The sequence below is a fragment of the Urocampus carinirostris genome, chromosome 18 (assembly GCF_059441175.1).
Source record: "Urocampus carinirostris isolate Australia breed hairy pipefish chromosome 18, RoL_Ucar_1.0, whole genome shotgun sequence".
NCBI classification, from domain to species: domain Eukaryota; kingdom Metazoa; phylum Chordata; class Actinopteri; order Syngnathiformes; family Syngnathidae; genus Urocampus; species Urocampus carinirostris.
Genome location: NC_142366.1, coordinates 11,731,734 through 11,754,792, shown reverse-complemented (window position 1 = coordinate 11,754,792; position 23,059 = coordinate 11,731,734). Strand labels below are relative to the sequence as shown.

General features: G+C 39.2%; 1 protein-coding gene across 2 annotated transcripts; it reads right to left on the bottom strand.

Moving 5' to 3' along the window:
* Positions 1-1,557: 1,557 nt before the first annotated feature.
* On the bottom strand, positions 1,558-22,075 carry u2surp (U2 snRNP-associated SURP domain containing). 2 transcript variants are annotated; one of them, XM_088321947.1, is made up of 25 exons: positions 21,989-22,075; positions 21,319-21,417; positions 20,217-20,331; positions 20,012-20,136; positions 19,875-19,945; positions 19,656-19,744; positions 19,438-19,520; positions 19,055-19,220; positions 17,148-17,359; positions 16,829-16,872; positions 14,310-14,414; positions 14,171-14,237; positions 13,936-14,102; positions 13,699-13,861; positions 12,281-12,360; positions 12,066-12,153; positions 11,834-11,983; positions 9,520-9,709; positions 8,815-8,895; positions 8,689-8,740; positions 8,465-8,612; positions 6,826-6,936; positions 3,135-3,268; positions 2,887-3,075; positions 1,558-1,973 (listed from the first exon to the last, which is right to left on the bottom strand). In XM_088321947.1, exons 1-25 carry the CDS (start codon positions 22,031-22,033, stop codon positions 1,832-1,834), a joined length of 2,916 nt encoding a protein of 971 aa, XP_088178073.1. In that variant the 5' UTR covers positions 22,034-22,075; the 3' UTR covers positions 1,558-1,831. The 2 variants fall into 2 exon arrangements, with proteins under 2 accessions (XP_088178073.1, XP_088178074.1); XM_088321948.1 differs by having other exon boundaries at positions 11,846-11,983.
* Positions 22,076-23,059: the final 984 nt, after the last annotated feature.

Here is a 23,059-nt window from a genome sequence, read left to right as displayed (position 1 = left end):
CATTTGTTAGCTTTTTCATTTTACTACTGGGTGTACTGCTACCCCTAGCGGCGATTAATGTAATAAGACATCAAGAAGAGAGAATGTTTTTTTTATTCCCCAAACTAACTTAATATTCAATTTAAAGCTGGTACAGTTATTATTTTCCGAATGAAATTATTATTATATTTTATTGTTTGAAAAAACCTGAAACGCCTGAAACTGCAAGTGTTTATGGACGGGTAAACAATTACATGGCCGATTTACTGTTTTTCTTTTTGCTTCAGACTTTTTTGCCCATTTATTCTACATCTTTCTCACTCCTTTATGTTTATATTTTGGGGTTTCAAACGTTTGAAATAAAAAATAAACATGTTTTCAACAAACCTGTTTGTTGTCACCACGATCACGATTTTTTTTCCAATCTCTTTCGTCACCTTGTGGTAGAAAGAAGTAAAACTGGATGCAACGAAATGGTAGAAAGTCAATAAAACCATATTTGTTTTTGTTTTAGGATATGAATTTCATCCCTGTAGAACTGGGGAGTCAAACTTTTTTTTTCGGGGACACGATTGAAAATAAAAGTTTCACAGGGACCGGAGGGTGGGAGTAAAGACAGAGAGAGTGAGTGGGGGAGGATAAAGGAAGAGCGAGAAAATTAAATAGAGGGCGTGAGGAAGAGAGAGAGTGTAAGAGAAAGAGCATAAGGGGAAGAGAGAAAGAGAGAGAGAGCGTAAGAAAGAGAGAGAGAGTGAGCATAAGAGCGTAAGAGAGAGAGAGGTTAGAGAAAGAGAGCGTAAGAGAAAGAGAAAAAGAGAGGAAAAAGGGAGTTAAAAAAAGAGAGTGAGAAATAGAGATGAGAAAAAGTGAAAGAGAGGAATGGAGAAAGGGAGAGAGAGCCCAATGGGGAGAGAGAGAAAAAGAAAGGAAAATAATTACTATGAATTTAAATATTTTTCTTTATCGGAAATAAAATAATGGTTAAAACATGGATTGTTTTTCATTTAACGACATAAATACAAAATAAAGACATGCTAAAAAGGAAGAGAAAGCAAAAGAAGGTAAAGAGAAAAAGACAAAGAGGAATAGAGACACAGTGAGAGAGAGATGGAAATACACCTGCAGCGTCTTTGTAAGAGGCACGTGGCTTTGGCAACATCAAATGGACATATTTCAACCTGCGGCTCGTTTTTCTCTTGAGCTTCCCTCAGCGTTGTCCCCCTTAGCAGACTTGAGCCGCCCCGCGGCCCGCCTGTTAGAAACCCTTGGATTAGACTAAGGAAAGCAATATTTCAAAAGTTTGAAAGAGCTGTACGGAATTTGGAATTTTGTTACGCGATTGATACCTCAATCCACTCCGTGAGCATGCCTGTGCAAATACATGCATTTATTTAATGCATGGTCTATCGAGTCAGACTGAGAAAAATGTCATCAATTTCAAGCATTTACAAGCACTTCACTCAAAATTCAAGCACTTTTCAGACCCTGAAAACACATAAAAATTCAAATTTCTTTTAACCATAAAAACAACAAAACAAACTCCAGAAAAAATACCATAAATTAAAAAGACTGCAGGGCGGATTTATAAATGAAACTTTTATTAGGAATTATTTTCAATGAAGACTACAAAAACAGAAAATGACAGCTTGAATGAATGTTGGGCTAATGTGGTCACATGATCGATTCCACCGGGAAGTTTTTCTGAATTCGTCAGAGGCACACACACTCACACGTACGGTCACATTTTTATTTTGTACAATATAAAACAGTATGGAGACCCTCCTCCCTGGCCACTTGTGTAGGCTTTTGTCTTCATAATATGTTGATGTCACTGAGGTGTGATGCGGAAAGGTCAGTGTTTGCTCTTCTTGGACTTTTTATGGGATCGGCTGTGCGGGGACCTGGACTTGGAGCGGGACTTCTTGGAGGATTTCTTGGGCGTCCGTGAGCGTGATCGCCGCGAGCGTTTGGGTGTGCGAGGCGGTGACGGAGACCTGAGAGGAGAGGACACACAGGTAAGATGGTACGAGGAGACGACGAACCCACTTTGTGACATTTTCACTTTACGGTGCAAAATAAGAAGTTTTTGGACTACCGCCCCTGGTTTGGGAGGTTGCCTGTTCAATCCGTGGCCAAGTCATACGTATGACTCATACCATTAGTACCCGTTGCCTCCCTGCTCAGGGCTCGGCAATAGGGGTCAAAATAGGGGGGTTTGGGCACTAATGACTCTTTATAGCATTATCCCCACTATACGGCATTAACGACAAATTATTTTACACAGACCAAAACCTATCAAATACAACCTCTGCAGTGTTCATGCAGATAACCTGCTACGTCTGCTTTTGGTCAAAGTCATAATATGTCCTTCTGCTATTGGTTTGCTTCAGGGCATCATAAAGATATGCTTTTGGCTGAAGTTCATCCCACAATGCCTTTTGCTTCATTCAGTTTAGAATCTTGTGGGCTTCGTCAAGACTTCGAGTCGGTCATAAAATATTATACTATTTTTCTGCATTTATTGCCATGGGTACCAGGAATTGCAGTGATGATATAAGGAGATGCAAAAAAATGATAACCATGGAAACAAAGCTTTCCATGATTGACAATTCATGGATATATGAAGAAGGCACAAGCATAATTAGCCTTTCTAAGAGTTTTAGTGATGTCTCTAAGATACATGTCTGCTATTGGTTAATCTCCAATGAAATGTTTTTTGCAATTAGTTTGCATAGGACCAATATGCTGTTGGTTTAACTCCCTCCCACATTGCCCAATCTAGTTGCATACAATGTTTCACAACATTGATATCAAAAGCAATTCAATTAAATTCCACATTGTGGTCCCCCACCTCAGAAGTTATTATTGTTGTATAAAGGGGGGCCCACTATATATTTTGCATGATACCTCTTGGGGGCCTTTTTGATAGTGGAGCGCGGAGAGTCCTTGTGAGAAGACCGAGAGGACACATCTTTCGTGTACGATCGTTCGGACCTCTCAGAGCGAGGTGATGGCGATCGGCCACGCCTGCCGCGCGGCGTGGGGCTTGGCGAGTTGCTGTGTCGACGCTTCCTGTCCACGGCCGGGGACGAGTACCTAACCAAACTCAAAGTGAGTAAAACTCAAAGGAAACAACAAGTCCACCTTAGACTCACTTGTCTTTCCTGGAAGGCGTGTCTTCCTTCTCCTTCTTTATTTCCTTTAACCTAGACTCAGCCTTCTCCTTTTCCTTCTTTTCTCGCTCTCTCTCCCGCTCCTGTTTCTCCTTTTCTTTCTCTTTATCTTTCTCCTGAGGCAATAAAATGAAAATGTTTACAAATATATGCAATTTGAGGTTACTTTTGTTTGTATTAAAACTTCAACACCAACCGTTTTAAAACTGAGACACTGTTTTGTTACTGATAACTACAATGTTTGTCAGATATACCAGTTTATAATGCATTCGTAAAATAACATCACATTACTACCACATTATTACCTGGTTGTAATCAATACAAGAGGGGCTAAAATGTCTCCCATTTATAAGGGCACAGAGATATTTACATACTATATTCGTATATAACTTTTTTTAAATAACTTTTGGTGTGACATACCTGTCAACCTCTACGCCTCCATGCCCTTACAAACTGTCGTATGTTCCCTTACAAAATTACAAAATCTTACACAATATTTTTTTTTCAAACGTGTTTATTTATCTAGTTTATCATGTTATATTGTACAGGCGTTTCGTTATATCATATATATTGTTAATTAACATTTTGTTGTGAGATACTGAGTTGCTCGACATGAATGAGGTTTATTATAAAAAAATTCAAAATTAAGTAGCTTGGACGTTCACTGTAGAAGGAAGAAATACATGCAAATAAAATTAAGTAGAATAATACATTTTATTAGTCAAATTATTAAAACATTTTCTGCATTAAATTATTGTTGGTAATATACTGATTAAAGGGATAACCACAAACCTGTCTTTTTTAATTTTCTCCTTTTATTCTTCATTTTGTCTTAACTTCTTTATACAACGTAATAATTCGTAATATAATGCATCAAAGCAAGTGAGCCGTTTGAGAGCCGGCTCTCTTTAATGAGTTGAGCCGAAAAAGCCGGTTCTCTAAAAAGAGACGGACTTCCTTTCACTACACAACTCGAACTCGTTTGACTTGATTGATTTGCCGTTTCGTGATAGTCGGTGTATACCGGATGGTACCCATAATTGACAAATTATGGGTACCATAATACCAGTCGTTTTTCCGTACAAGTTTTCTAGTACGTTGTACACGTCCTAAAATGCATAATAAACGTACTTTGTACGGCAAAAACGTACAGGTTGACAGGTATGGTGTGAGTTATGCACAGGGTTATACAGTCGTATATTACTGTATTTCTACAATGATTGATCAGTGGAAAAATATCGCTGACCAAGATCGCAAATATTCGATGCAACGGGAATCGATTACGGGTCAAGGCAGTGAGACCACCGAACATTATCCACAACACCACCAGTAATATGGTTGACGTTTGAAAAGGAATGAGGTTAGATTCCATTATTACATTTGTTTAGTCACAGTACCATAGATGAATATTAGAATAGAGAACACAGAAAGTCATCCTGGAAGTGAAAGATATTAACGCCCAAAAAAAGCCCAAAAGAAACACCACTTTGGTGTATCATATGATGAATCTGACTTTGAAGGACAATAAAAAAATACATTGAAAAGTGCTGAGCACATTCTCTTATCACGCAAACGATGCCTGGTTTGAGACCAGGTGGAAACATTTGATGCCCTGGAGAGGAATGGCGCCAGGCTGTACTTTCCCAAGACACACCTCATGAAATGGGGCCTCTACGGCCCCAGCAGTTAAAAGTTGTTGTACAGTGTTTGCACTGTCATGACTTTAATCATGGCCGCACATATTCATCATTCTTCACTTGCAATGCAACGTTTGAACTGAAAAAAGTGAAAAAAAATGTAATACCCATATTTCCGCAAAAATTAGAGGTGCTCGTTAGACTCAAAGCATTTTACTCACCAATAAATATTAGCCTAGTTTTAAAAGAGTATGTAAACAATTATGTATTCAGTGTTCCTACAGCTTAAGGAAAGTTTAATTGAAGACCTTTAAAGATTTTTTAATGCCTTTTGAAATCAAATTAAAGACCAAGTCCACAAAAAAAAAAGCCGTGGCGAAAAACTTTTGTCAAACAGCAACTTCTCATTAAATTTACACTCTCCAATGTTCAGCGTAAACTTCTCTTAAAGGGCCGACAGGAATCACATCACCATTTTGATAGTGTTATATTGTGGTCACGCGATAATGCAATATAATGGGTTAATCATTGAAAAAAGACAACTTGATAAATGTTACTAAATATTTTTAGTTCAAACAAATATAAATCTTATCAATGTGTTCATGTATTTAAGGCTTTTGAAAATTGGATTTTTGACATTTTAATACCAATTAAGGCCTTATTTTTATTATAATTCAATGCCTTTCAGAGACTTCAAGAATCCATGGGAAGCCTGCTTATTTAAAGACACTGATCATGTCCATGACTTCTCCTGCCAGTTAGGAATTAAATTTACAGAAAATAGCAATGTCCCATCACTGTTGGGCCAGTTTCAGAACTGATCCGTGGGCGACTCGGGTGTTCTGTGGGCTCTAAATGGTACCCATGGGCAATCCCAGTTAGTGACCCCTGTATTACATATTTACCAATACATGTTGGAATGTAAAAACATTTTATATTGATTTGATTTTGTTCACTCAATTCAAATCTAATTGTTTCATAACACCATTAATTTACTAAAAGACTAATATGTCTAAAATACATTCATTTATTTATAATTAATACTTTTTGCATTTTTTTAATTACCTCTCTTTTTTTAAGTAGTAATCTCCATTTGCGTTGGAAATAGAGAATAGCTTCTTCCCAAAAGACATTATCATCCTGAACTTGTATCGACAGCGTTCATGAGCATAGGGTTCTAAACAGCTGTGTCAGTAAATATGTACATATGATAAGTCATTAATATATTGTTTGTTTGAAAATGTTTTATTCTCTGGCACGTTTACCTTTTTTTTTAATTGCACTCAACGGAAAAGCCTTCCAATTCCATCACAATCGATCTGACAGCGCTTGATTTCACCCACCAGAACGCGAGGCAGACGAAAGCCCTGCCCCTCTTGTATCACACACAATGCATGGCATCCGAGCGGCTTCACCATCAACTCAACATGCATAGGATCGATGGTAACTGACACAGTAAGTATTGAGTTTTACAGTGAGTATTTTATTTTTATCACGCTGCTGTTGGGTCAGCTAGTTGTCAATGAGAAGTTTTTAAGTTACAAGTAAAGCACCTTGATGTTATGAATATAACTCTGTATACAATAATTGAGACCCTTTTCTATTTCTTTTAAGAAGTTTGCATGTTAAGGAATAGTTTATATGCTATCAGGAAAATAATAATAATAATAATAATAATAATTTCCTTGTATTGTCATTCTGTGTAACAATGTACACAGAACGAAATGTCGATTGCACCTGACCCGTTGTAGCGAGCCGATGCAGCCGCAGCCAACAGAGGGCGCCGCCGACCACTATTTAAGTCTTAGGAATGACTCGGCCGGGGCGCGAACCACCGACCTCCCAGTCTCAAAGCGGGCGCCTTACCATCTAGGCTACTGAGCTGGTAGAAAGTCGCTCGCTTATGTTTCGGCCGCCCTATTAGCTCCGAGTGCGATACATGAATAACTGCTTCTATGGTGGACGTGACTAAGCGCTCTGTTGCATCCATTAAGTGATGCCATTCACTCCTTGCAAAAATTCTTTATTCTTCCTACCTTTTGTAGTAGCTTGTCACGGTAATGTTCCACCTGCTCCTGAAAGCTCTGACCATGCTTCTTGGGCCGTTTCCCTGATTCCAGCTCATCTTGGAATTTCATGACTTTGACCTATTAAAGAAAATAGAGGAAAAACAGCCCAAAGACAGAGTTACTATAAACAGGTTTTCCAGGCTTAGGAACAAGCCATACTTCATACTTAAAGGAATAGACACATGACCGTGGAAAACAACTTTTTTTTTTTGTTATACAGGGATAGGACATAACGAAAGAAAGCTTAAACCCTCATCTTTCATCAGAAAAAAGTATGTTTCTAGCTTTTACCATTGCTTAGTAAACAGCAGTTGAACATAGCCAAGTTTCTTTATAACAGATATTCCTCGGTTTTCACGGGTAATGGGGACGAGAATCACCCACGAAAAGAGAAAATCCACGAAGTAGCTTCATTAGAGTCCCCAAACGGTTAAACTTACCTAGAGATGACGCAAATTCCAACTGAGAGTACACAACTGTACCCAAATAACCATTATAGATCTAGAAATAATAACACATATATGCAGTTGAATGAATGGTTTTATTGCCATTGGACAAAAGTAAAACAAAATTGGAGGGCTTATCCTTTCAGTGTAAGAAAGCAATTTAAGAGAGCGGCTGGTTAGCTGTGTGCTGGCATCGGGTGTTCTCAAATTGAGCCAAATATCTGCAATGTTTGAAATACAACTGTCCCGAGTGTAGCAGTTTCCCACGAATTGCAGATTCAGGTCATTTGTTTCATGGCTAATGGGCCTGGTGTTGTAAAATACAGGGTGCACAGTGGTGGCTTAGCATAGTTGTTAGCCTAACCGTTATCAATAGGCCAGACCTGCAGCCTCGCTATCGTCTTCACTCCCGAAGCCACCTTAGTCGATTCCCCAGATGCGATGACAATCCACAGAGCACTCGCTGGCTGTTCTTTGCACTTTTCTGGCCTTCGTTAGAGACCGCTTTTATTGATTAACTTATTTTCAATGTAACAAGCCACTAAAAGCTAGCGGTCACTATGCTTCCAAGTTAGTTTACAACCAGTGATTACGGAAGCGCCAAGTAGCGAGTGGCCTCTGTGCTCATTTCCTAGAAAATTCTGAGAAAAACGATTTTTTTGTGAAAGTATGCATTTCGAGCAGAACCTCACTTTGGTACTTTTTTGTGATACCTCCAAAACTAAACTATGCTTTTCATAAACATAAGGGCACTTCGCTTGCAAAACAACATTTCATTGTAAGAAAACTAAATGATTTGAACCAACTATTTGGTGCCCTTTTTTTCAGTGAAGTTATCATATGTAAATTGTAAATGGCAAATGATCTGCATGTATATAGCGCTTTTCAAGTCAATGAAGACCTACCAAAGCGCTTTACAATGTGCTTACACTTACATTACATACATTATGGCACTAATTATAACTATAGCCTTATTCCCCTTGTTTTATAACATTATCTTCTCTGTTCCTTTATCTTCTTGCTCATACCCTCACTATGTGTAAAACTGGAGTGTCATGCCCAATTTCGTTGTCACAATATGTTAGCCCATTTGTAACAATGACAATAAAGGTATATTCTATTCTATTCTATTCTAATCGAGTTGATTGACTGTTTCTTACCTCGATCTCTCGTAGCTTTGTTCTTTTCTCCTCGTTCATTTCAGACAGTTTGCCCTTCAGGTCTATGTCGTCCCTGGCGGAGTTAGAATAGCTTGGGTTGGCGTTCATCGTGTGGGGGCTCCTCTCGTCGTCGCTGTTCTCTGCGTGCCTTCAAAAAAAGTACATGTAATTTTAGATAGATTTCAGGGTACTGCTCTCTGAATAACAACAAAAAAAACCCTCACCTTTTCTCTTCCCCAGATTGCTCCAATGCTTCCCATTTCGAGGTAGTCACAGCTGATGTTCAAAGACAAGATGTGCTTAGAGAAAGACCTGACGACTGCATGCAAAGTGTTTCATGCGTCTCTCACCTTGAGATTCCAGCTCCGACTCGTCCACAGCTTCCCATTTTGAGGGCGCCACCTTGAAAGCGGCCTCCTTTGATTGGTCGACTTGAAACGAGAATACAGATTTTGTCACGGAACTGAATATAATGCATTTATAAAAAAGCTTAAAGGAACAGAATGTAATATTAAATTCCTACTACTTGTACATAAAAATGTATTCATATATATATATATATATATATATATATATAAATAAAACATTGATTTGAAGATTAGGAAAAAAATACCTAAACTATCATACTAATGTTAATTTTTATAAAGTTAAAAAAAAACAGGTAGAGAATTTTTTTTTCTTTTACAAAGTGGAATCCTAACTATTGGTCGCCCCCATCTTCAGATTCAGATATACTTTATTGTCATTCTTGTACACGTGTATACAGAACGAAATGTCGATACATCTGACCCGCGCAGTTTCCTTGAATGTACGGATATAAATAAAATGTTGTATTGAGTTGGAGTATTGAAGTACTAATAATATACTAAATAATTATAGCTATGTATAGTATTATACAGTAGTGCAAAGAGTGCAAGAGGAGCAGCTAACCAGATGTGCAAAAGGGGCAGTCAGGTTGCTGCATTAGACAATACAGTGCCAGCTAGAGGTCACATATTACACACAGGGGCTTTAAGTAGTTTTGATGCCAGAATTAACTTTATATTTTGACTCACAAGGAATTCCATCAATGTCCTCCTCCATGGGCTTAATAGGAACGCCGTCCAGGTCGTCCAGGGAGGCCCCGTCAATCATGGCGCCATCAATGGCACCTCCATCTATGGGGAGTCCGTCTACGTCTTCGATGGGTGAGCCGTCCACATACTCGCCGATTGGTGCGCCATCAATGTCCTCCGCCGGCTCTGGCTGCAAAAATAAAGAACCAGATTAGATATACATGATTTTTAATCGATATTGTATTGGAACTATCTAAAATAGTGCAATCAGGATTTGTCGGTTAATAGAAGAAATTTTCTACACTCTACGGCCCACCGGATTACACCCGGGGCACCCCAAAAATGGTCTTTTGTGATATCTTTTTTTTGATTAATGAAACTTTTACAAAACATTTAAAAAAACAAAAAAAAGCCAAAAAGCAAAAACATTTCAATTTTAAGGGGCACTCATGAAATTAAAAGTAAGGGAGTGTAGCAAAAAAATAAAAATAAAAAAAAGAAATACTGAATTTGCACATTGATGGAACAGCAAAAATATATCACTGATCACAAATGCATAAGATTGAATGTAGCTGGAATTTAATGTGGATCTGGAACACTGGGGATGCAGATAACATGAAAAGGCATTAAGTTTTATCTCATCATCACATTACTTAGTCTATCTACATACCCTGGTCATATCCCTCGACAGGGGTGACTGACAGCAGGACAAAGATACACAAGAACAAAGAGGAAAAAAAAACACAAAACGATTGACCATGGCCAGCCCAAATACCCCAAAAAGTTAAGCACCTCGGCACTCAAGTTGGTCATGCTTTCGTCCCTCCAGATGAAACGCAACACAAGGAAGTGGCCATGTCACTCGGGTCAGGGTGACACAACACTCTTCTGTTCAACAGCAGGGCCCGACAGCCTTCACTGATTTACCTCTGCCGTATCATACAGGTGCCCTGCTCATCCATTAGAACACGCCCATACATCCCACCCTCTTTTCACAACACCTCCTTAGTCATTCCTATTACCAACAAGAGCTCTAGCTTCCACTATATTTAGACCTCTTTGATTTAATGCACTCATAATACCATCCATTCACATCAATCGCAGCCTTCTTCTAAGTCTCATCCCATTTGTAGATCCTCTTCAACATTCTTCAACACTCATCCATGTGTCAAAACCAACCAAGTACTTTCTCATCAACACGCTGGCTCAATTCTGCTACTACTCAAGTTCTGTCTCTCACAATTTAATTTCTCAATCTATTCCAATCTGTCACTCCTAACAAACTCCTCAAACACTTCATCTCAAAAACATTTAATTTCCTTCTCAAATCTGCATTCAGGCTCCAACTCTCAGCACCATTCAGCATAGTCGGCACAATCGCACTTTCATAAAGTCCTCTCTTTACATCTATACTCATACTCTCGTTACTCATCACGCTCCTCAAAACACCCAAAACCTTGCTTCCGTAATTCACTCTGTGCAATACCTTACACTCCATTCCACCAACTGCAGTCGGATCACAACCTAAGTACCTATAGCTTTCAACTTCTTCCAGCACCTGTCCATTCAACCTTATTTCCAATGCCATGACCACTCCATCACATGAACACTTCATCACCTTACTCTTCCGAATATTCACACATAACTTATGCCTATCACACACTCTTCCAAACTCCATTACCAACCTTTTTAATTTTTCCTCGACTGCAAACAACAACTGACTTACCTGCAGCACCGTTCCACTGTTATCAATCATCTCTACACCCCTGCCTTTTACTCTTGCATTCACCTCTCTCACCACACCATCCATGTACACATTAAACAGCCATCACGCACCCCTGTCTCACACAAGTCAACTCAGGGAACCACTCACTTGTCTCACTTCCTAATCTTACACATGTTCTGCTGTTCACGTAAAAACTCTTCAACGCTTCAAACAACTTTTTACCCACTCCATACATTACCATCACCTGCCACAACGCAATCTCTATCGAGAGCCTTTCACCATTTAGTCACTTTACCAAATTGTTGATATTATTGGGAAGAATATTCTCAGACATTAAACAGGTCTGGGGCAAAAAGAAGGTTGGTGATAACTGAAATACAGTATTGTATCGCAGACTCGCAAAGTCAATACGAAGCGCACGAGATTCTGAACTGAGTGAAAAGCACAAATGTGGAAATGCATTTCCAGTTTTGTCCGTATACAGGCAAACTTAATTATAAAGTACACTTCCAAATTTTTTCATTTTCATTAGGTGCGCCTTATTGTCCGGAAAATGCAGTACTTATATTATTGAGTAGGTGTTACAACCTTCTTGTTTACCTCAACAGGAACTCCAATGGCCTCTTTTTCGGGCACCAGATTGACCAGACCCAAAAATATGTTCTGCAACTTGATGAGGAAGGGGTCGGGATACACGGTCCAGTCCTCCCATGCTCGGAAGCATGCCATCACACGTTGCTGTAACCGCAGGCACAAGACATCAAATAAAGGGCACATGGTACGACTTTGTAAGATCATTTGACATTTCCACGGTGCGTACCTTGAAGTTTTCACTCTGGAGGTGACCCTGGATGGTTTTGTACGTGGCGTTGAGATCGGCAAAAACCTGGCAAAGTTTGACTTCAAAACTGTGAAGAGGTAGGGGAATAAAGGTAAATGTGGCACACACTGGGAAAAGGAATGATAAATTCTAAAACGAATTTGTCATGTATGTAACTCGGGTCCATTTCCAAATGCAATCAAGTGCTAACTCACTATTTCCTGTAGTAGGAGGCGTTAGATACTTTGGCAGAGGAGTTGTACAGTACATCAGACACCAGATATAGCCGAGCAATCTGAAAAGGGTAAAATTAATTGTGAGTTACTGATAAGGGATGCACTGAATTTTCTGCACTGGGATTTTGCTGCCGTTTCGACTGTAAGAAAAAGTAAAACCGAAATAAAGTATTGATGTTGTAATGACATAGTGTCAAAAGTGAGGCTAGCCTAGCGAAGCTGTCTTTCACTCGGCGATTGATAAGGGAGGAGGACACTCTGGAAAGATGAATTTTCCCAAGCCAATTTGTTTTTTTGTCATAACATACACAAATTAATGCTACCTTTTCCAAAAGTGACTGTAGCTTTCAACCAGGAGAAGATGTCATCAGGTGTCCAACTGTCACTGGGCGTTTCGACCCTGAACCACAACGCCCTCGAGTTGGTGGGCCGGCAGTGATTGCCAGTCACTGCCCATCGTCTCCTGGTCCCCAGCTAAACTTGTCCTTATTCCATAGCCTGTACTGTGGGGTGCTTCCTGACTGGAGTCCTCCTACGTCTCACTGAGTGTTTCCACCATGCGCTGTATCGGTTTTCCCCTTTCTCAATGATGGTCCTGTGTTGATGTATCCATAAGGCCTTATGGGTTTTTGGAGATTTTCCCGCAGTGGCACTTGGCTTCTAACACATCCCTAAGTAGTGTGGTTTGGGTAAGCCGTTTCGTCGCCTGTGCTCGTGCCACAGCCGTTACCGTTTGATCAGACACTTTTCAAAAGTTAATGTATACCTTGCTTTCCAAGTATTTCTTAGCCGCCAGCCAGTCTTTGGCAAATGTTCAAATCCTAACACGACAAAGCTAACTTACTGGTTTAGCGGGTATAATTTGTAAACTTTGTGTCTGACATTTAATTTGTTCACCCCAGAGTTGATAAGCTGGTGCTGAACTATGTGCATAGACATTTTAATTGACAATTATTATTACCATTTTTTTGGGGGGCGAATATGAAAGCATTACTTGTTTCTTTATTGCATTGTACTCTGCAGACTATTGTCGTCATCATCATTAGATCCTTTTCCTCTGTTTTCTTGGAACAAATAAATGGCTGGTCTATTGAAATCATAAATGTCCCCAAATTATGTTCAATAGCAAAAAACGATTTTATTATCATACCTAGCCATTTTACTCAAAGTGCTTAAGTTGAATTAACTTACATTTTAAATCTCTCAGGAGTTGCACTTTGTTGTCTGACAGGAGTTTCATTTTATAGCACTTCAAGGCATTCTATTTTTTTAACGAAGATGTGATACAAGTTTTTAAAATCAGCAGCTAATAAAATGCCAGTTAGTTAGTGTTTTATATTATGCGTTTTAAGCAAGTCAAAATAATTGTAAAAAATATATTTTTTCAATGTGGTTGCCTTTTTAGGTAGCGGTGTCTTGAGGATGGAGAGAGACTCTGTGATACATTCAACTATTTCTTCAGCAGCTTCAGCGTGCATGAGACAAAACAACATAGCCTCGGAGACGTCGCCCCTCCTGGGGGTCAAGCCGCGAAGCATCTCCTCTAATTTGTCGCGCTCACTGCAAATAAGAGGGAAGATCATTTGGAGAATTTGGAAATATTTTAAATACAGACAAAGATTCTTGTTCCTTACTCTTCTTTTAAGCACCCTTTCTTTTGCAAGTCATTTTCCTCTTCTTCCTCTTTCTCTTCATCATCATACGGACCGTGGAGGTAGGGATTGAGAGGTGGCGGCCGCCACATGGAGCCGTTCTTAAACATCCTGAAGTCGTCCGTACGCCATTTTACGGGGGCTTCGCCCTGCAGACATCAGTGTGTTAGGCCAGCAGTCATGCAGAAATTAGCAATTATATAGAAACAAATATTACCTGTAGTATAGAGTAGAGCTTCCACCTGTAGTAAACATGCGCCGGGCTCTGGTTCTCAAACAGAAATCTTCCGGAGGGAAAAGTCAAGGAAAATGTGAATACACTATTTTTGAGTGTGTCCAGCAGAGGAAAAGCTGACCTGTACATGGGGTTGTTGATTTCCCGGTTCATGATCATGGCTTCAAACATTGGGCCTTCACGCACCACAAACTCGATCATTCGGTGGATGAGAGAGAGCAAATTCCTACAAGAAAGACACAGTTAAAGCGAACAGATTCAGACCCACTGGGAAGTCTATAATAGCTATGCTACATAGTTCTATTTATGCTCGGCTGTTTGAAATGCTTTCAATTGTTGCCTCTCTGACAACAATCAACCGGACCAAGATTATTCGCTCTGAATTGTGATTAAAATCAGTTTTATATATTGGCATTCACGACAATTAATACTTGAGGCCTAATTTCAGTGTAATTTGTATTAATAATCGGACAAGACTTAAAAAGGTGATAAGAGTGCGGTGGAAATCCTGTACCATTTGCATAAAGTGCGCACCCCCTATTTTTTTTTTTTCAAATAAAAATAAGGATAACTTTTGGGGGGACTTTATCTCAGCTCAATCTTAGAATTGAAAATTACTAATGATGATGAATACAAGTGGCCAGGATTCAAATAATTTATTGAAAACGTTGAACACAATACTAACATAAAATTTACAGAGTATTTATTGTACGTCCTTCATAGTCTGATTCATTAGCAGATACTCCAAAGCGTTGTTTCCCTTGTCTTGCTTTTTTGCATTTGTTTTTACATCTTTCAAGCTGACTGTTTTCTCCAGTCTCTAACATTTGTCTCTGTTACCATTAATAAAAAGTGATAATGAGAAAATCTAATCTATGTTACACACACACACAAAAAAAAACGGTAGTCCAGCTCTGGCGGACTACACAGGTTTCAATTAATCTAAAAACCCGGTTCACGCTGTGAAATCTCACAATACCCCCACCCTCAGCTCAAAACATGTTCTCTATCTATACAATTCACGAGGGTCACACTTTTTGACTTCAAATCTGTAAATTTATCCTAAAAGTGAGAGATTTTTACAGCTGAATTTTTTCAATTGTCTTCTGTCTTTTTTATGTGTGTGTTACAAAATAATAGTTCTTATTCACTAATCCTGCTATATTAAAAGGTATTGTCATTGCTGGTGATCTAAATATCTCGTTTATGTAAATATGGCGGTTTACTGTTAATTTAGAGTAAGCTTTCTCTTGTTCGAGAGGCAACATTTAAAATGCGACACGTGACCGAGCATAAATTTTAAAAAATCTATTGTTTTTCCGACTTCAATGTGAATGGCTAATCTTAAATGACATCTGTGTGCAAGTAAATAAATGCCCTGAGGTCGATATTATTTAATTTTATTTAATTGGAATGAATTCAGACTCTTTTCGGCACGTGATAAACGGACAGGCCTCTGACTGGAAAAATTGTTCCGTAGGCTACCGCTCCGAGTGTCACTTTTTCTGGGTAACTGTTGTGATGTAACGAGTTATAGGTGGTGTCGAGTGGAAACTTTTTGGGCGATGGTGACGAAATTGGATAATCAAGTCAGAAAGTCAACACAGATCACAATTACTTGGTAATGGAGCCGATCGTACCAATTGTCGGGGTACAATCCCGTATACTTTCCCAATCCGTCCCAAGAGGCCTTTTTCGGGTCCCGCGCTGCCGCAGACAGATCAACGTGTGCTGCTCACCAAGGCCATTGTCAAAGGTCATGGCTAGTCATAGTGGCTTGTTTGGATTTGGCATTGGGATGGGGGGCCAGATTGGCGTTGGGTTCCAGTAGCCACAGGGGAGGACGGCGAATGTGAGCAATGGTCAAATGACGGATCTGGGCAACTATCATTTAAAGGTCGGTATGTTAAACGTCGGAAGAATGTAGCGGAACCTTCAAAGTTGAACATTACCGGTTTTGGAACGCAAACCTTGTAAGGGGGATACCGTAAACAGCTTATTTTGCTTAAAATAAATGGAAATATATTGAAAAATATGTCAACTTTCTAAGAACAAATTTTCAAGATAATTTAGTTACGGTTGTGGCTCATAACGGGTCAAAAACAACTTTAAAAAATACGTCAGAATTCTTAAATAATTTGAAAAAAAAGGCTGACTAGTAGTAGGGATTTGAGAAGATAAAAGACCTAGTTGTGAATTCAATTAACAAGATTATGTTTGATTTGCATATCATACAAATAATCAGTTTTCTATTATTTGCAAAAATAAACTATGCCAAATAGGGAAGCTGAAATCTTTCAATCAAAACAAGTATAAAATTGAAGATGCTTCAGGGGTGGGAAAAAATATATTACAGACACGACAGCATTAGCTTGTATAAATTTATTTATTGACAAAATCCTGGACGAAATAATAATTTGGAGCGTTCCACTTTGAAAGTTCCTTGTATAAATGACTAAGAACGCATTTGAATGTGTGTGCGTGTATGACCTCAACCATTGCTCTCACACACTGCCCAACCCTCGTAGCATGCAGTTATCAAATTCTCCAGCTTCATTATTACGAGATGTTTTTTTACTTTAGCTTTCTGACTGTGTACCAATTTAGGGGGGAGAAAATAGGGGGAAAAAAAGCATGTACCTTTCTGTTGGGATAACCACTTTGACTATGGCTTGCGACAGAGTCTGTATATGAAGTCACATCAGATAATAAACAAGGAACGTGAGTATTGTTAACAAGGCAACATGTGAAATATTAATAAACTTAAAAATGCATTCAAAAACTGACACTGGTCTAAATAACAGCTATGAAAAACAAACAGTGTAAACAAAGCAACAATGATTGCTAACAGGATCTACTTTTTATTCAAGTCTAACATTTAAGACTGTTTAAAGAAAGAAAAAAAACACCCATGTGATTCAGAAAATTTAAAAAGAAAGACATATCATTGTTATATTACCTTCTCAAAGTCCTCCTTGTTTTTGGGTGGAGGGACAATGGGTGCACTTGGGTTCTTGAGCCTCTCGCGGGGCTGCGCATTGAAGGGGAGGCCTGAGGGAGGCGGCGGGAGGGTGTGCTCAATCATGGAGGGAGGGATGTAGATGGGATGAGGTGGGATGGGTACGCCTTTACCCCACCCTAGTTTCATCTCAAAGTTCATGATCGGCTTTCCTGTAATGCATTGAGAATAAAAGTCTTATTGTTGAGGTTGCGTGAACATGCTTTTTTGCATGTTGGCCTTATGAATTCCAGTGGCACCTATAAACACATAAATTTCGGTATACGAGTTTTAATTGCTACAAAAATGTTGCACGCTAAAGGAAAATCCATTTCACCGGCAGTCCCAGAGGCTACCAATAGAAACTGCTCACTGCTCGTGACTGCTCACTGTCATCATCAGCTGGTTCCAGTTTGCGCATGGAAACTACCACAGCAAAAAATAAACAATTGCGCAGTAATTTTTTTGTGTGTACGTTCATTTAAAGTTTCAGTGCTTATGTATCAGTCTCTAAATCCCATACCTGCCAACCTCTGCCACCTTCCCCCCATATTAATGATTGCAAAACCTCCTAATTATGTGATAATGAACCTTACAAACACAACGTGACATCCATTTATTCATAGAAAGGCAGACTATGAAGAATACTGCGACGAAATTGGAAAAACCAAATGACATTTTAGTCTTCTACCAAAGACAGAGACTAACTGGATTAAAGCCAGGTAGGGCAAGATGAAATCTTTTTATTTATAATCCCATATTAAAATTAACATACGTTGCAAACAATATGAAATGTTCAAAAACATAAAAAAATACAGGGAAAATTAATTAGTTGACAGGTATGCAATTTCTGTGACTCCTCGCATCTGATCCCTCCTTCCTCTACGTCACAGGTGAAAACAAGCGGCCCGCGGGCCTGATCTGGTCTAAGGGATTGAGTCCGGCCCGCGAGACAACACTCAGAAGCGCAACAGAAAAACAAGCTGCACGTTGAAATATGTCAACTTGATGTTGCCAAAGCCAGGTACCTCTCACAAAGACACTGTACTTGTATTTATCGCTCTCTCTCTCTCTGTATCTCTCTCTCTTTCCTTTCCACCCCTTTTCTCCCACTCTGTCTCTTTCACTCAGTCTTTCTTTTTCTCTTCCTTTGTTGCCATTTGTCTCTTTCCCTCTCTGTGTCTTTAAACCTCTTTTGCTCTAACCTTTTTTCCTTTTCTCTTTCTCTCTTCATACCATTCACGCTTTCTTTTCTCTTTTCTCTCCTTCTGTCTTTCCATTTCTCTTGGGATTTCTTTCTTCCTCTCCCTTTCTTTTCCCACTCTCTCACGACCTTTTATCTTTTGTTTCTCACGGTCTCTCCCTCTCTTTTTCTTTCTTTGTCCCGCCCTCTCTCCTTTTCCCTCCCTCGTTCTCTTATTTCTTTATCTCTCTTTAATCTACTACTCCGGCCCCCGACAGAATGTTTGTTCTATCGTGTGGCCCCCCGAGTTAAAATGAGTTTGACACCCCTGCTCTACGTAGTTGAGCGCAGTCATTTGTTACGGCAACTCACTCAACATGGCAAGTCACATTTCCCTTGGTTAGTGTCATCTCATTTATCTTATTACCGATTTTTTATGTAATACATATTGAACTGTTTTCATAGAGCAGGAAGATGTGTTTTATAGCTATTTAGGGATTACGTGGATTCTTTTGAGAGGATGGGAGCCGACCAATTAATTTTTGAATTATTTTATAAAGTCACCCGTTACATGAGCAAGTCGAGCTACGAGCACGATCCTGGAACTAATTAAGCTCATATGAAAAGGTACCAATGTTTTCAAGGTCGCAATTAAAAATAACTTTTCTGAAAGAAGATGATTTACCATTGAGGTTTTTGAGAGCCCGCTCGGCATCCCTCCTGTTCATGAAGGCCACAAAGCCACAGTTCCTCTCCCGTGCCCTTTCCTCGTCCGTCCTGGGCCACATGATTTTCACACTGGCTAGTGGCCCGTAGCGGCCGAACTCTTGACACAGCATCTCCTCATTCATCTAAAGCAAACCGAGAGACAGCGTATCGGTCATGTTGTCACATTTTTTTGGTATTTAATCTAAAAACAATCAACTAGTACCAATATAATGTTCCAAAAACACTTTCATCTTCTCTCACTTAGAACAGGCAATGTGCTTTTTCACTCAAAACATTGTTTTCACTTACTGCAGCATTTTGTGGTTCTTACTTCTCTAAAAAAATTGACTGGAAGTATACCTGTGGATTGATGTTTCCTAGATACAAGTTTGTGGTGGACGGGTCACCGACATCATGTGAACCGGGTGCACAGTCGTCTAAAACTGTCCAAAAACAACACAAAAAAACTCACATAAGAAAACATGTTTTCTGTTTATGAGAAAGAATAAAAGAAAACAAGCACAGCAGTTATATTTTAAGTCAAAATCATGCCATAAAAGGATGAAATGTACACTTACATGATCGTTTTCCTTCCGGGGTTCCAAGTGGTTCGAAACGACTAACTCGACCCTTCAACTTGTGTCTTTCGTCTCTCTCCTCCTGAATTCTGAATGGAAAAATATCAGATATATATTCAAATGATTTACCTGGGATACAATCTAAGTCAGAATATTGCAAAATAAACAGGATAACAATCTTTGTTATTCAACTTATATAAAAAAAAAAAATTTACGTACAGTTTTAGCTCTTCTTTGAAAAGCTCTAGGTTACTCTTCTTTTTTTCCTTCTCATTGCTCTTCTTGGCAAACTGCAAAATAGTAATAGAAAAAAGTTTTTAAAAAACTTACAAAAAGAAGCAGTTTGCAATACTCACGTGTCGTTTCTCTAGCGGTAAAAACTGAGTTGGGGTTTCCAGGGGCAGGATGCTTTTCGGCTGGGTCTCAAAGCGAGACTTGGGCTTGTACAGTTTGCCTTTCTTTTCATCTGTTGCTGCCTCCTCTGGAAGGGAGAAAATAATAAATTATGCAGTTAGGAAAAATGGCTGCCCATTTCCCAGAAAATACAAAAATATTTTGTACCCTTTGTAGCATTTGCGATCCCGCCGCGTACAAATGCTTTTATTTTCCCCTCTCCGCCGCCTTCGAATGCAGCAAGGAATTCCTCATAGATTTCTGCCGCTGCACGTTCATCCTCCTGAAAACATGAAAGTGCATAAAGTCGTTAATTGTCTTATACCTTTATATGAATATCAAAGAATAGCCTTTACTGCACACTTGTGCAAAATTAGTCACAGTGACCCATTTTTTGCAAAAACTAGGTATGAGCATATCAGAAAAAGCTTAAGAAACAATGTACACGGTGCTACAATTTGGGGACCGCATTGTTAAATTAGTGCTGCGAGTTACCTTCTACAAGTATTTTTCTTTCGTCCCTTATTTTTCAAATTCTGAATTATTTAAGAAAGCTCAGAAAATTGTGAAGGACACTTTTCACCCTATACATTTCATGTTTGAACCGTTGCCCTCAGGGAAATGATTCAGGACCATCAAGTCAGTAACTAAAAGATTGAAAGGGTATGATCACCCTCAACGCTACAAAATAAAACACTGGTTAACCATGCTTTAGACAGGGATTGTGCAATGATGTCAAGGGGTGATTCAATTCTTAATTTTTCATTTTATATTGAAAATTATTTATTTGTACATTATTCCTTTTATTATTTTGCACTATGGTATTTTAAATTTTACTAAAACTTTTAAGTTTCGAACATTCTATTCTATTTTGTATGATACCAGCTTCAGTATGGGTTACAGGGGGTTGGCTCCACTTGATTATTGAGCTACTGAAACAAATGTCAAGAGACTAATTAGAAAACGATATGTTGAGGTCATTAACTCAATACAAGCAACAATAACTAAAACAAAAGATAATTTAATCACCGCAAGGAGTAATGCAAGTTACCCCGAATATAGCAATGCAATGATTACAAATAATTGGGAGATTTGTGCACTCCAGAAAATAGCTGAGAAATGGGGCATGCATTATTCCCTTTCACAACTAATGCCAACTTTCTAATAAACAATAATATTTTGTAAGCTTAGCTCAGAAGGATTAAAGACATTTTTAGATGTGTGTATTTTGCTAGAATTTTCGCACTACCCGTCTAGCTTGGTTACTCACCTTCTTCTTGATCTCATCCTGCTCCTTTTTGCTGAGAGTTCTCTTCGCCACGGACATTTTGCCTATACTGAAAGACTTTAGTTTGCTTTCAAGCAGCGCCTGTGGGTGCAAACATGCAACATTTGCAAGACCACAGTTTAGTAGTTTTCCCACATAGCTTCACATTTGGTGTAAATCTTACCATAAGATTGACAATGGGGTATATGGCAGCTTAATCTGAGCTACAATATGGGTAGTTTAAGACATAGTATTGTCAAGAAAAACAGACCAATTTCTTTATATTTATTTACATCGTTAAAATTTGCATGTATGGCAAGGAGGGGCCTTCACCGCTGCACTGCAAATCCCGAATATGTGGTTATACTACACACAAAACAATTTACTAATAAAAGTCCTAATAATTATTGTACCACTCGGAAGTTGAATACATCTCTATCGATCAAAAAAGGTTGCATATTCATCATCGGTAACTGCTAGCATTGCTGAGCTAAATCGGTACTAGCAAGTGTGGCCACAAGACCGGAGGTTAGCATGTTAGCATAGTGGCGTACGCACCGGACGCGCCCTATTCCCTAACATTTTCGCCGTCGTTCAGTTGACATCGACGCGGCATTTGTTCACTCATCCCTAATATGACAAGAGTACATCCGAAGAGAAAAGTGATTTTCACCTTGGCACCGGCCTTTTGAGAACCTCCTGGCGTTCGGTCCGCCATTTTTCTCCGCGTAGAACTCAAACACAGTCGAGTACCGATGAATCGATCGTGATAAAGAAAGCCAGGATTTGTAATCAAGCACCTATCACGCAACTTTACGGTCGTGGTTCAAGTTTGAAAAATGTCAACTATTCTCTATGCGATACATAAATCCATCCATCCATTATCTGCACCGCTTATCCTGAGTAGGGATAAGCAGGGGTGCTGGAGCCCATTCCAGCTGTCTTCGGGCAGTGGGCAGGGGACACCCTGAACTGGTTGCCAGCCAATCGCAGGGCACACACAAGGACAGACAATTCGCTTGCTCATTCACACCAAGAAACAATTTTGACCGGCTAATTAACCTGAGATGCATGTTTTTGGAATGTGGGAGGAAACCGGAGTGCCCGGAGGAAACCCACGCGAGCACGGGGAGAACATGCAAACTCACACAGGGGGTTTGATCTCATGACCCCAGAACTGTGCCGCACACGCGCTAACCACTGCGCCGCCGTGTTCCTCATTACAAAAATCCATCCATCGATTATCTGCACCGCCTATCCTCAGTAGGGTCTCAGGGGTGCTGGAGCCCATCCCAGCTTAATTCAATATAAATTGAAGATATTTTATTTTTCACATCCAATTGCATGAATACTATCAGTAGCCCTAATGCTAACTGTAGTTAAGTGTAATTCTAGATCTGAAAATGTGACACAAAACATTAAAAAGGTGATTATTTTCTATTACAAAAGAAATATCAAATTGTTTTATCCAACCAAAGTTAAATAAACAAATACTGTATGTAATACCCTTGCATACGATTGTTTAGTGGACGAAGTAACATGTAACATCAATTTATGTTTATTTCTGTTGACTTTTATTGAGATAAACTGGAATTTTTCAGGCGTATATGACATTTTTTGGTTTGGGAAGCCAATTTTTGTATTTGTCAGAGTCAGGGACCCAAAAATGGTGACAATTGTGAATTTCCCTGCGGGGATGAATAAAGTATCTATCTATCTATCTATCTATCTATCTATCTATCTA